At 54.6% G+C, this 14,511-nt stretch overlaps 1 protein-coding gene across 2 annotated transcripts in view; it reads right to left on the bottom strand.

The window, feature by feature from the left end:
- The window catches only part of LOC144821595 (uncharacterized), a 246,678-nt gene extending 232,622 nt beyond the window's left edge, over positions 1–14,056 (bottom strand). For both annotated transcript variants that reach the window (XM_078678821.1, XM_078678820.1), the window contains exon 1: positions 13,910–14,056. In XM_078678821.1, the coding sequence (XP_078534947.1) occupies positions 13,910–13,933 (24 nt within the window). In that variant the 5' untranslated portion in view covers positions 13,934–14,056. The remainder of the gene's footprint in view (positions 1–13,909) is intronic.
- Positions 14,057–14,511: the final 455 nt, after the last annotated feature.

The following is a 14,511-nucleotide window of genomic DNA, read 5'->3' on the forward strand; positions in this document are numbered from 1 at the left end:
TATTTATGCATACAGTGCCCCGTTTTCATTTGTTGGTACACTAAAGCCAGACCAATTGGCTTTGCCAGCCAACGCTTGTTTCTAGTCTCCAAGGAAACTTGACTTCCGATTGACTGGTAAGAAGTGATAGTACATCAAGCACCTGTCATGAACAGTTTTTAATGCACCAGCCATGTTGAAAGCAGTGAGGCTTTCATTTTCAGCAGCAGCAGTGGTGCGTCGCACTGCTTTTAGCGATGCTTCAAAGTTGTGACGCAGGGTGCGTTTCATGCCCTGCTGGGCCACAGACCAAGTGAGGGGGATGGGTTGGCGGTGCCCCCCCCCCCTACGGTGCTCCCCGCTTCTCCCAGCCCGGGTGCAGGCATTCCACCATGACCAGCCACATCAACCCTCCCACCCCCAGCCCAGCATACAAGCCTACCCCACGGTTTACTGCCCGTGCAGTAAACAAGTTACACAACACAGGTGATTATACTGACTGACCGACCCTACCCGCCCTCTCCCTCTACTCACGGAGGCTTGTCACTAACCCAAGTACACGGGAAAATAGCAAAGTGGTGCAGAGATTGCCTGGACGGGATTACTCGCCTATTCAGAAAGTTCACACACTCCGGCCTCCCAGACGTCGCCGAAATGTGACGTGAGCAAGAATAAGTAACACGCAGGCAGCCCGAACAAATCAGATATTTACGTTTGAGACCCAAGTCGTGCTGTGGTATCGTAGAATTAATCGTAGAATTAAACGCTCAGTAGGCAACGGATGGCGTCTAATATGGGGGGGGAGAGGGGGGGGGGGGGAAGACTCCCTGCAGCCTCCTTTTCTCTGAGGGGCTGGAACCTCTCCAACAGGAAACCGCGCCCTGGAAGCTTCGTCGCAACAAGTCAACGAATGCTCAAGTCTTGCCAAAGTGGGATATTTCCCTGCACAAAAAGGGCGATGTGTTCCCATTTGTGCGAAAAATAACTCTCCTGGAGGGTGACAGGAATTTGGGCTTTATAAGTTGCCCGTTAGTCCGCAAAATTTGTAAATGGAGCGCCACTGAAACAAAGTCAGTCACGGATAGGACAAAACCGCCACTACCTAACCGCCCTGCTACATCTGCTGGCCTGCCCCAGAGAGTCTGGATCAATGCGGTCACGAGGGGCAGGCCAGCAATGCGTTTTTGTTGTTTTGATTGGCCCAGCCGTGGTCTAGGAGGGGTCGCGAGGCACGCACACTGCGTGCGACATCGAGAGGAAGGACGACCCCCTGCTTGCTGCTGCAAATAACGCTTGGCGCCATAGCCGGGGAAGGTGGTGTCAGCGTTTTTTTTATGCGTTTTTATATAGCGCGGACTTTACCTGAAGGTGTCAGAGTGCTTCACAATAGGAACAGTAATGACACATGAGGAGAAAATTACAAGTGAGCATGTTACAAAAGCAAACGTTAGGTTACATGAGGCAATAGTGACAATTGTGCACGTATCAAGAGCAAACAAAATACAAGAGGTAGCAAACGGTACGTTACAAGAGGAACAAGCAATTGCAATGCAATATGTCTCACATTTACGCAAGTTTAAGCTATTGGCATTAGCCAATAGCGCGAGTCTGATGTCAGCACCTGGCTTGCTTTCATGGTCTGTGTTGAGTTCTGCAGAGGCTCCGTAAACCTGGCACCTCTATTGCTCCCTCCTCCCTGCTGCTACTGCCACTCGTCAGCACTTATTTCCCCCCGGCCACTTCACTGTTTTTCCCCATCACATATTTTTTTTTCTCAGCACAAGAGCTGCAATTTCCTGTCCGATTGCACCTTGCTGAAAAAATGCACTTTGTCGCACTTCTCATATTGTCTTTTTGCAGATGTTGAAAGCATGGACAAAGCCAATGGGTCTGTATTGGCAAAACTCATTAGCTTTGCCTATGTTTGTCTCCTGAAGCTGATGCAGCCTGGGACTTCCTGAGAGCTGAGGAAAAGAGATCCCACCTTGAAAGGTAAGTTTTGTTTAGGAAATGCAGTTTTTTCTGCGTTCGTTTGAAATGCTCCTATTACATACTCTTTCTTATGCATTTATTTTGAAACGAGAATGGTTACGCTTTGGCATTTACAATGCCTTTGGGCTGCATCCTGACTTCTTTAACCCTACTCTCGTCTGTTCCACTAATCCCTTCTAGGTTCACGGCTATTGTTGTCTAATTGTGGCGCCCACAGTGGTCATTGCTGTGTTTATGTGGAGGATCACGCTATGTTCCTATGCAATATGCCTCACTAAATAAAGAGTTAAAAAAAATTAATGTGGGTGCCACCACTTACTTCGTATCCCACCTGCCAATGTAAACTTAACTATTTACTGATGTCTATTCGTGTTTGCAATCGCCAATTTACTCTAAGCAGCTTATCACAGCATGCATACTTGATAAATACATTCTGACATGTATCATCTAATAAATGCAGACCGGAAGCAGCAATATATTTGTTTTTACTTGCAACTTGCCTTAATTTGTGATTTTTATGCCCATTATATGGATTGAGAAATCAGAACAGATGAATTTGCCAGACCTCCCCAGCAGATCCATGCTTAATATATTTATTCACGCCACTGTCGATACAACAAATAGAAGACCTTGAAAATAATAAAATCGCAAAAGGGAACAGAGCTCCGGTAGGCCCATTGCAGTGGAATAACAAATCATCAAACTTAAATATTTACTCTTTATTGTTCTCCAGTCCTTTCCACAAATTATTATCATATGTCGTGATCACATGGAGCTGTTCAATTTCCATTGTAAGGTCCATGTTGGACTTTGGCCCTTAGGGCAGGTTCACCCCTAGACTTTTTTCTTGAAATGGTGACCTGGAGATGGTGATTTTTGGATACTGCGCACTTTCACTGTGTCCCAGTGGAAAGTGCGTGCGCACTCTGAGTGCATGTGCTGAGCTAAGCCTGCCCGCCCATAGGAATGCATGGGGAATGTATGTGTCCCTGGTAGTTCCTGATGCGTGGTGTGTACAGGCTTGAGTCTGGTATGTGTGAACTCGTGAGAGTGAATGCTGCGAGATGGTGTATGCAGCATGTATGTGTCTAGTAGCGAAGCGTCATTTCTAGACATGGCTGTACGTGTGCTGTGAGGGTGCTGGCGTGTGATTGGCTGGAGCTGGCTGGGATGCCAGGCTCCAGGAAGTCTGTGTGGGTCTGCCCCGGTGGTGAGTGGGAGATTAGCATGAGTGATGTGTGGGAGGAGTGTACCTGTGTCCTGGATGGGCTGGGTTTTCCCCACACAATGCTGGCTCCGCCCCCCTGTGGTGTGACTGATGACCCAAGCCCTGCCAGTGAATAGAATGGGTGGTTGGGCCATCAAGAGTGCTCCAGAACCAGCTGCGACTGGTTCTGCCCCCACCCTGCACCTAAAGACAAAGGGAAAAGGTGTATAAAAGAGGGGCTGTGACCCCATGAAAATGTTCTTGTTTGCTGCTTGAATCTGCCAGGGGCGTGCTGCTGCTTGGGCTCAGGGATGGCTTGCCTCCCTGAGCCCTGCCCAGCCCCTGGCTTGCTGATGGGCCCCTGAAGGACTTGCTGTTGCCCTAGCACCTGGGAGCGCTTTGGATTTCCCCTGTAGCGCTTGAGAGCGCTTTGTTGCCCCTCTAGCGCTGGGAGCGCTGAGATTGCCTGCCTAGCGCTTGGGAGCGCTTTTTGCTGCTGTTTAGCGCTTACGAGCGCTTATTTTTGCCTGCAGCGCTTGGGAGCGCTGTGGTCTGCAGAGGCCGGTGCCCACCCGGCCTCCGATCGCCCCGTGTGGTGGTTGGACGGCGCGGGTGCCACCCCGCTCATTGCCGTATTATTTTGCCCAAGTGCCGATTTGTTGGATTCACGAGGGAGCCCACTCCTCGGATCCTGGGAAGCCGCCTGCCTGCCGAAAACGGGCCGCCGCGCTGCCCGCGACGACCCGGAAGCACTGGGCCGGCTGGCCAATCAGAGTGCGGCCCCAGAAAGGCCGACCGGAAGTCCCGCCTCCCCCGCCGAGCCGCGAGAGAGCCTGCCGAGGCTCCCCGAGAGGAGAGGAGAGCCCCGGGACCAGCGGGAGAGACCCGCCGCCGCTGGAAAGCCCAGCGCCAGACCGGTAGGTGCCTGCAGAGGAGGGGGGGAGCGTCGGGACACCTTGCCGGTGTCCGCCCCGCCCCCTCTCTGTAGCGCGACCTCGCGCCTATGTGTTGTTGGAGCCTGAGGGCTCCGGGGGCATTTCTTTACTTCACGAGCCCTGAGAGGCTCTGAGCGCCCCACAATCACGTCGAGTCCCCAGAGGGGGGACTCCCAAAGAGAGGCGCCCGTGTGTTTCGAGCCTGAGGGCTCAGGGGGCATCTCCACGTTTTGGAGCCACGAGGTGCCCCGGGGGCACCAGTTGATTTAGAGCCCAGCGTGGCTCTTGGCGAACATCACTGCTTTGGGTCCCCAGAGCGAGGGACCCCACAGCCCAGCGAGGCTGCACCTTTTGTTGCTGGAGCCCTGAGAGGCTCAGCAGCCCCCTTACTTGTGTAAGAGAGCCTGAGAGAGGCTCACCAGTGCCACAGTGGTGGTTCTTTGAGCCCAGAGAGGCTCCAACTTTGCGCTAACTTTCCCTGCTCCAGTTGCCCAGCACTTTGTGGGCAACTGCCACGTTTAGGCCCTGACATTGGGACACCGGGACAGTCACAGGTGGTGACTGGTGAGTTTGGGGAAATTGGTATTTGTTCTGCACCTCTGAATGTATTGATTATGCGTCATGTGCCTTTACACCTCTGAATGTTACGGCATCATGTGTTTTGCTTACACCTCTGAATGGGTAGATTATTCATCATGTGTTCTCTTTGTCCTTTTACACCTCTGAATGTTACGACATCATGTGTGTTGCTTTTGCACCCCTACAGGTAGTGTGACGTGTAGGTGGTTGTTTTCTCCCTAGTACAGGTGGTGCTAGTGAGGCCCTGTTACCAGTAATGACTGGTTGTATGCTATTACTGAAAGTATTGCTTTATTACTGAAGGTATTGCTAAAGTGCTATTACTGAAAGTATTGCTTTATTACTGAAGGTATTGCTTTATTTCTGAAAGTATTATTTCTGAAAGTGCTACTTCTGATTCCTGACAGTGGTCCAGGTGGCCCTGTCTTGTAAATAATCCCTTGTAAATTCTGCCCGTGCCTCTGGCACATTGTAAAGTGTGTGTTTTATCTAAATGTGTTTTGGTGTAATACAAAGGCTATTTTTATATAACCTTGTGTGGAGTTTCCTTTGTGGTGGGCCTTTGGTGGTTGTTGCTGGGATGCGTGCGCAAATACTTAGCCTACATCGCCTCCAAGTTTAGCCTTGCTGCTCGCGCCACGTTACCTAGAGGGTGAGTAGGGGTTATCTTGGCGTGTAACTCCCTTGCCCTGACTTGGGTGTGGTGGTCTCTGACTGACTTTGGCGAACGCCCTGGCCAGCCGGGGATCCCATTGCCAACATTGGCGGCAAGCGGTGGGATAAGGATTTGTGTTTGCCTTGTACCTTAGTAGCAGCTGGCTGCACCACAAAACTCTGCATTTTAGATAAAAACATTTTGGGGATTATTGTTTCAGTTTGCTGAAAATGTCATTTCTGTTGAAATGTGTTTCTTGTGCACTTTGAGTTAAGTGTCCCTAGCTCGGGAGGGTAGATCATCCCCCTAAGTGCAGTGTGTTTTCTGGATTCACCAGAAGGGTGGGATCCAGTGGTGGCAGCATAAGTGTGTCCAATGCATGTGTCCCCCGTCCCTGCCCTGGAGTAATGGTACCTGTGTCAAGTGTGGTCAGGTTGAGAAGTCAGGGGTGGTAGAAACTGCCTTACCAGTCTGGGGAGGGGTGTGTGTGGATGAATGGTGTGTGGCACTGGATGTGTTTGTGAGTTCTCTGGATGGGGAGCTTGCTGAATGCTAGTTTTGTTCAGATACCTAAGTCCTGTGTGTTGAACTTTTCCCAAGAACGTCTGCAGATAGTGGAGCCTGCTTTTTGATTTCTGTGGTCTGTTGAGAGACAGAATTTTGGAGTTGGTAATGTTCTGGGAGGAGAGAGGCATAGGGGATGGAGTGATTCCAAAAGGAGTGTCTGAGGTGTCTTCCAGCCCAGCGTGGTGGAAGAGGTTCAGTGTAGCCCAGCTAGGTCTCGGTGTAGGGGCTCACGTCCTGTCTCAAGAGGAGAAGGAGTGGGTGGGACTGCATGTCTCCAGGTGCCCGAAACCCAGTGTCAGGGCCTGGAGTGTTTCTGAAGGGAACATCAGGTCGGGGGCCTAGGCTGTACCAATAGGTCATTTGAGGAGGATCTTCCAGAGTGTCTGGAGAACGTGGAACCTCTGTAACCAGGGTTCCAGTAGTTCTGGTGTCTGGCAGTACCGCTCCAGTTGGGAGGGTGCAGAAGTCCAGATGGAGGGGTGCGAGGGGGATAGGTTCCCCAGTGGAAGAACCAGTGGGTCAGGGGCCAACCAGAAGGGTTGTGTCGCCAGGGAGTGACCATGGTGATGCCACTTCTGTCCTGAGTGTCAGGCAGACTTGTACACGACACATTAGTTGTGTCACCCTCAAGGAAGTCCTGGTGCGCCAGGCATCTGACCAAAGGGTACGTCCCTCGGTTGGGGAGCCAGTAGCCGGTGTTTCCGGATCTGGACGTCAGGGCAACTGTATGTAGTGTCCTGAAGTTACAAGAGGGAACTCCTGCCTGATGAGAAGGAACCGGGTAAGCTGTATGGGGTATTGACCTGCAGTGGTTGCCTTGCTGCTGAAGGAGGAGAGAAAGTCTTAGATTTTTGTTTCCAACTTGTAGAAGTCCTGGTGCGCCAGGCATCTAACCAAAGGGTAGCGTCCCTAGGTTAGGGAGCCAGGGTCAGGTGTTACCTGTCCTGGACGGCAGGGCGACTGTAGCCAGTGTCCTGGCCGGTTTGTCTTCTAGGGGTACCCCTGTGAACCCAGGTGGGGCTCATCTTAAGTGAAGAGACCCTGTGTTTCCCAGAAGGGGTGGTACAGGCCTAGCAGGGATCTTTAGGGTTCTTGGCTGAGTGTTGTGGTACTACCCTGAGAGCAGGTGGGGCCTACCTTAAGTGGAGGGACCCTGTTCTACAATGGGAGGGTGCAGAACTCTGGAAGGGGGTCAGAGGAAGTCTGACCCCTGTGCATCCGGTGAATTTGAATCCCAGGTGGTAAACCAGTTAAGGGAGCTGTGACTCAGTCATGACCACCCTGGTGTCCTGTAGGCACCGCACTGAGCAACGTCCCCCTCGAGCAACGCCGCCTCTGCGCTCACCGACGTCGTCTCGACGCCGTCAACGAGCCATAGGATGCACCGCAACTGGGGGGCACCGCGGCGTGCAACGCCTCGCTACACCGTTCTGGTGGTGGTCTGACTGTGGTCACTGCTGCTGAGGAAGGCAGGTCCTAAACTGGTGGGAGAGTTGTGTTCTGGAGGGTGCTTCAGAAATAGAGGTAGGGTGGGGCATTCCTGCCTGTGACCTCTGGTCAGCCTGAGGGTGCGGACCCTAGGTTGAAGGATCAGTGGTAGTTGGAACTAGACTGAGAAAGGGAGTGGAGAATGGCTATTGTAGGCCAGGGGTTACTACCCCCCACTCTGTGGATGGGCATGGACCAGTGGTATCTGGGTGGCCTAGGGCCTGGTCCTGGCCGTGGACAGCTTGGGAGTACCAGTGGGGTAGCCCAGTTGGTCCAGACAGTGTGTTTAGAAGGAATCCCATGGGTTCACCGTGGCGTAGAACAGGAGGGTGTCCCTGCAGTTGCGGGCCTGCGTCCGTGTTCTATCGCCCCAAGCAGGGAAGTCCATCACGGTGGTGATTGGTCTCCCCTGCGTTTTGGCTGGAAGGGGGTTATGTTGGACTTTGGCCCTTAGGGCAGGTTCACCCCTAGACTTTTTTCTTGAAATGGTGACCTGGAGATGGTGATTTTTGGATACTGCGCACTTTCACTGTGTCCCAGTGGAAAGTGCGTGCGCACTCTGAGTGCATGTGCTGAGCTAAGCCTGCCCGCCCATAGGAATGCATGGGGAATGTATGTGTCCCTGGTAGTTCCTGATGCGTGGTGTGTACAGGCTTGAGTCTGGTATGTGTGAACTCGTGAGAGTGAATGCTGCGAGATGGTGTATGCAGCATGTATGTGTCTAGTAGCGAAGCGTCATTTCTAGACATGGCTGTACGTGTGCTGTGAGGGTGCTGGCGTGTGATTGGCTGGAGCTGGCTGGGATGCCAGGCTCCAGGAAGTCTGTGGGTCTGCCCCGGTGGTGAGTGGGAGATTAGCATGAGTGATGTGTGGGAGGAGTGTACCTGTGTCCTGGATGGGCTGGGTTTTCCCCACACAATGCTGGCTCCGCCCCCCTGTGGTGTGACTGATGACCCTAGCCCTGCCAGTGAATAGAATGGGTGGTTGGGCCATCAAGAGTGCTCCAGAACCAGCTGCGACTGGTTCTGCCCCCACCCTGCACCTAAAGACAAAGGGAAAAGGTGTATAAAAGAGGGGCTGTGACCCCATGAAAATGTTCTTGTTTGCTGCTTGAATCTGCCAGGGGCGTGCTGCTGCTTGGGCTCAGGGATGGCTTGCCTCCCTGAGCCCTGCCCAGCCCCTGGCTTGCTGATGGGCCCCTGAAGGACTTGCTGTTGCCCTAGCACCTGGGAGCGCTTTGGATTTCCCCTGTAGCGCTTGAGAGCGCTTTGTTGCCCCTCTAGCGCTGGGAGCGCTGAGATTGCCTGCCTAGCGCTTGGGAGCGCTTTTTGCTGCTGTTTAGCGCTTACGAGCGCTTATTTTTGCCTGCAGCGCTTGGGAGCGCTGTGGTCTGCAGAGGCCGGTGCCCACCCGGCCTCCGATCGCCCCGTGTGGTGGTTGGACGGCGCGGGTGCCACCCCGCTCATTGCCGTATTATTTTGCCCAAGTGCCGATTTGTTGGATTCACGAGGGAGCCCACTCCTCGGATCCTGGGAAGCCGCCTGCCTGCCGAAAACGGGCCGCCGCGCTGCCCGCGACGACCCGGAAGCACTGGGCCGGCTGGCCAATCAGAGTGCGGCCCCAGAAAGGCCGACCGGAAGTCCCGCCTCCCCCGCCGAGCCGCGAGAGAGCCTGCCGAGGCTCCCCGAGAGGAGAGGAGAGCCCCGGGACCAGCGGGAGAGACCCGCCGCCGCTGGAAAGCCCAGCGCCAGACCGGTAGGTGCCTGCAGAGGAGGGGGGGAGCGTCGGGACACCTTGCCGGTGTCCGCCCCGCCCCCTCTCTGTAGCGCGACCTCGCGCCTATGTGTTGTTGGAGCCTGAGGGCTCCGGGGGCATTTCTTTACTTCACGAGCCCTGAGAGGCTCTGAGCGCCCCACAATCACGTCGAGTCCCCAGAGGGGGGACTCCCAAAGAGAGGCGCCCGTGTGTTTCGAGCCTGAGGGCTCAGGGGGCATCTCCACGTTTTGGAGCCACGAGGTGCCCCGGGGGCACCAGTTGATTTAGAGCCCAGCGTGGCTCTTGGCGAACATCACTGCTTTGGGTCCCCAGAGCGAGGGACCCCACAGCCCAGCGAGGCTGCACCTTTTGTTGCTGGAGCCCTGAGAGGCTCAGCAGCCCCCTTACTTGTGTAAGAGAGCCTGAGAGAGGCTCACCAGTGCCACAGTGGTGGTTCTTTGAGCCCAGAGAGGCTCCAACTTTGCGCTAACTTTCCCTGCTCCAGTTGCCCAGCACTTTGTGGGCAACTGCCACGTTTAGGCCCTGACATTGGGACACCGGGACAGTCACAGGTGGTGACTGGTGAGTTTGGGGAAATTGGTATTTGTTCTGCACCTCTGAATGTATTGATTATGCGTCATGTGCCTTTACACCTCTGAATGTTACGGCATCATGTGTTTTGCTTACACCTCTGAATGGGTAGATTATTCATCATGTGTTCTCTTTGTCCTTTTACACCTCTGAATGTTACGACATCATGTGTGTTGCTTTTGCACCCCTACAGGTAGTGTGACGTGTAGGTGGTTGTTTTCTCCCTAGTACAGGTGGTGCTAGTGAGGCCCTGTTACCAGTAATGACTGGTTGTATGCTATTACTGAAAGTATTGCTTTATTACTGAAGGTATTGCTAAAGTGCTATTACTGAAAGTATTGCTTTATTACTGAAGGTATTGCTTTATTTCTGAAAGTATTATTTCTGAAAGTGCTACTTCTGATTCCTGACAGTGGTCCAGGTGGCCCTGTCTTGTAAATAATCCCTTGTAAATTCTGCCCGTGCCTCTGGCACATTGTAAAGTGTGTGTTTTATCTAAATGTGTTTTGGTGTAATACAAAGGCTATTTTTATATAACCTTGTGTGGAGTTTCCTTTGTGGTGGGCCTTTGGTGGTTGTTGCTGGGGTGCGTGCGCAAATACTTAGCCTACATCGCCTCCAAGTTTAGCCTTGCTGCTCGCGCCACGTTACCTAGAGGGTGAGTAGGGGTTATCTTGGCGTGTAACTCCCTTGCCCTGACTTGGGTGTGGTGGTCTCTGACTGACTTTGGCGAACGCCCTGGCCAGCCGGGGATCCCATTGCCAACAGTCCACAAGGTCCACTGCCATGTTCTTACAGTCTTCATTTGAGCTGTGTGTCTGTGTCTCCCCTCCCAGTGGTCAACACTTTATTCAAACGTGTTTTTGCATATTGTTCAGAGACATTAACCCTAAATTTCTCGCAGCTCATGACTGAGCATTCTAGAAAATCACTTAATAAGCTCCTCTCATTTTCAGCTATAAATAGCCAAAGTACAGTTTTTATGGACCTTTATCGACTATTCATCTGATATCAACTTCCTGCATTGACAACCCAAAAACAAACAATGGGTCAATTTAACTATCTGGAGATATAGTTGCTCTGAAAATGCTTGTTTTCCCATTAGACTAACAATATTTCCGGAATATGAGGTGAGCTACCTTCCAACCACAATATTTCGGAAAAAGCTTAGGCAAGTAGCATTCACTAAGTTCTGTGTTCAATTAGATTGTGTCAGCTGGTACTGCATGAAGACTGGGGGCTCTCTTTGTGCCAAGGGGGAATATAAATATTCAGATCCCTGCCTTCTAGGTGTTCAAGTTTGCTTCATAGTCAATTTTAGTCTTCAAAGCTCAAAAATATTTTGTCAAACAGCATTTTCTGTGATGCTCTCTTAATAGCTGCTATTTTGTAAACAGTTTTGAGTTTGTTGTTAAGTATTGTATTTCACCATTTATATAGCGCTTACTATTCCTGTGTGAGGCACTAAAGTGCTTGCCTACCTGCTTTATCTGACAAGAAGTAACTCAGACAGGTTAGAGTGCAGGTACAGGGGCCCTTTTACCTTGTGTGCAGTTATCTTGTTGTATTCTTCCCTGTTTTGTTAACGAAGTTGGAGGCAACTTAACAATGCATCAAGGACAACACCTTTGGTGGTGCTTTTTTGCCTTATTGCCCCAATAGTGTGTTCAAGGAATGAATGAATGAATGCAATTAACATCATCACACCCGGCAAAAGCTCAGTACTCTCCAGTGATGCGTGCCACCTTTGTGGCACTATGAGCACTGCATCATGCACCAAAGAAATCCCCTTGGACACAGAACTCAGAACAAGGGGGTGACAGGGGAGGGGGGTAACAGGGGAGGGGGGTAACAGGGGAGGGGGGTAACAGGGGAGGGGGGGTGACAGGGGAGGGGGGGTGACAGGGGAGGGGGGGTGACAGGGGAGGGGGGGTGACAGGGGAGGGGGGGTGACAGGGGAGGGGGGGTGACAGGGGAGGGGGGTGACGGGGGGGTGACAGGGGAGGGGGGGGTGACAGGGGAGGGGGGGGTGACAGGGGAGGGGGGGTGACAGGGGAGGGGGGGTGACAGGGGAGGGGGGGTGACAGGGGAGGGGGGGTGACAGGGGAGGGGGGGTGACAGACAGGAAGGGGTGACAGACAGGAAGGGGTGACAGACAGGAAGGGGTGACAGACAGGAAGGGGTGACAGACAGGAAGGGGTGACAGACAGGAAGGTGTGACAGACAGGAAGGTGTGACAGACAGGAAGGTGTGACAGACAGGAAGGTGTGACAGACAGGAAGGTGTGACAGACAGGAAGGTGTGACAGACAGGAAGGGGTGACAGACAGGAAGGGGTGACAGACAGGAAGGGGTGACAGACAGGAAGGGGTGACAGACAGGAAGGGGTGACAGACAGGAAGGGGTGACAGACAGGAAGGGGTGACAGACAGGAAGGGGTGACAGACAGGAAGGGGTGACAGACAGGAAGGGGTGACAGACAGGAAGGGGTGACAGACAGGAGGGGGTGACAGACAGGAGGGGGTGACAGACAGGGGGGGGTGACAGACAGGGGGGGGTGACAGACAGGGGGGGGTGACAGACAGGGGGGGGTGACAGACAGGGGGGGGTGACAGACAGGGGGGGGTGACAGACAGGGGGGGGTGACAGACAGGGGGGGGTGACAGACAGGGGGGGGTGACACGGGGGGGTGATATGCGGGGGGGTGACACCGGGGAGGGGGGGGTGACAGACAGGAAGGGGTGACAGACAGGAAGGGGTGACAGACAGGAAGGGGTGACAGACAGGGGGGGTGACAGACAGGGGGGGGTGACAGACAGGGGGGGGTGACAGACAGGGGGGGGTGACACGGGGGGGTGACACGGGGGGGGTGACACGGGGGGGGTGACACGGGGGGTTTGACATGCGGGGGGGTGACACCGGGGAGGGGGGGGTGACAGACAGGAAGGGGTGACAGACAGGAAGGGGTGACAGACAGGAAGGGGTGACAGACAGGGGGGGGTGACAGACAGGGGGGGGTGACAGACAGGAAGGGGTGACAGACAGGAAGGGGTGACAGACAGGAAGGGGTGACAGACAGGAAGGGGTGACAGACAGGAAGGGGTGACAGACAGGAAGGGGTGACAGACAGGAAGGGGTGACAGACAGGAAGGGGTGACAGACAGGAAGGGGTGACAGACAGGAAGGGGTGACAGACAGGAAGGGGTGACAGACAGGGGGGGTGACAGACAGGGGGGGGTGACAGACAGGGGGGGGTGACAGACAGGGGGGGGTGACAGACAGGGGGGGTGACAGACAGGAAGGTGTGACAGACAGGGGGGGTGACAGACAGGGGGGGGTGACACGGGGGGTTTGACATGCGGGGGGGTGACACCGGGGAGGGGGGGGTGACAGACAGGAAGGGGTGACAGACAGGAAGGGGTGACAGACAGGAAGGGGTGACAGACAGGGGGGGTGACAGACAGGGGGGGGTGACAGACAGGGGGGGGTGACAGACAGGGGGGGGTGACAGACAGGGGGGGGTGACAGACAGGGGGGGTGACACGGGGGGGTGACACGGGGGGGGTGACACCGGGGGTTTGACATGCGGGGGGTGACACCGGGGAGGGGGGGGTGACAGACAGGAAGGGGTGACAGACAGGAAGGGGTGACAGACAGGAAGGGGGTGACAGACAGGGGGGGGTGACAGACAGGGGGGGGTACAGACAGGGGGGGGTGACAGACAGGAAGGGGTGACAGACAGGGGGGGGTGACAGACAGGGGGGGGTGACAGACAGGAAGGGGTGACAGACAGGGGGGGGTGACAGACAGGGGGGGGTGACAGACAGGAAGGGGTGACAGACAGGAAGGGGTGACAGACAGGGGGGGGTGACAGACAGGGGGGGGTGACAGACAGGAAGGGGTGACAGACAGGAAGGGGTGACAGACAGGGGGGGTGACAGACAGGGGGGGGTGACAGACAGGGGGGGGTGACAGACAGGGGGGGTTTGACATGCGGGGGGGTGACACCGGGGAGGGGGGTGACAGACAGGGGGGGGTGACAGACAGGGGGGGGTGACAGACAGGGGGGGGTGACAGACAGGGGGGGGTGACAGACAGGGGGGGGTGATAACACGGGGGGGAGGGGCTTGACACGGGGGGGGGGGGCAGCGGGGGTCCTCACCTGGGCGGGGGCCGGCTGCGTCATGTCCGGGCAGGATCAGCCGGAGGTCACCGGAGGATGCACGCGCCTCTACCGGCTCCAGCTGTTTGAAAACCAACGGCAGAGCCGCGAGGCCCCGCCCACCGCGCGTGGACAGAGACGACGGACTGCGTCACTCCAGCCAAGGACAGGCTATGACACATTAACAATGAACAGAGAGGACGGACTACGGCACGGCAGTGGCGATGACGGACTCCGCCATGAACAGGGAGGACGGACTCCACCATGGACAGGGAGGACGGACTACGCCATGGACAGGGAGGACGGACTCCGCCATGGACAGGGAGGACGGACTACGGCACTGCAGCTCGGACAGACAGATGACAAACAAGCACTTGCAATGAACAACACTCACATTTGTGAAATTAATAATTCGCTGTCAGGACAAAAGGCGAGGATAACGCATTCCTTTCTTCACTCTTGTTAACAGCACGGTTTTTTTGGTTTTTCTTTTTTTTGTCCTCATTTCACCACCGATTAGCACCAGTCAACACGCCCTTCATGAGTGCCAAAAGTCGGATACAGATCAATCAACATTCCTGGGTTATTTCGAAGTTTGTTCT

Source organism: Lissotriton helveticus, chromosome 2_2 (assembly GCF_964261635.1).
Source record: "Lissotriton helveticus chromosome 2_2, aLisHel1.1, whole genome shotgun sequence".
Taxonomy (NCBI): Eukaryota; Metazoa; Chordata; class Amphibia; order Caudata; family Salamandridae; genus Lissotriton; species Lissotriton helveticus.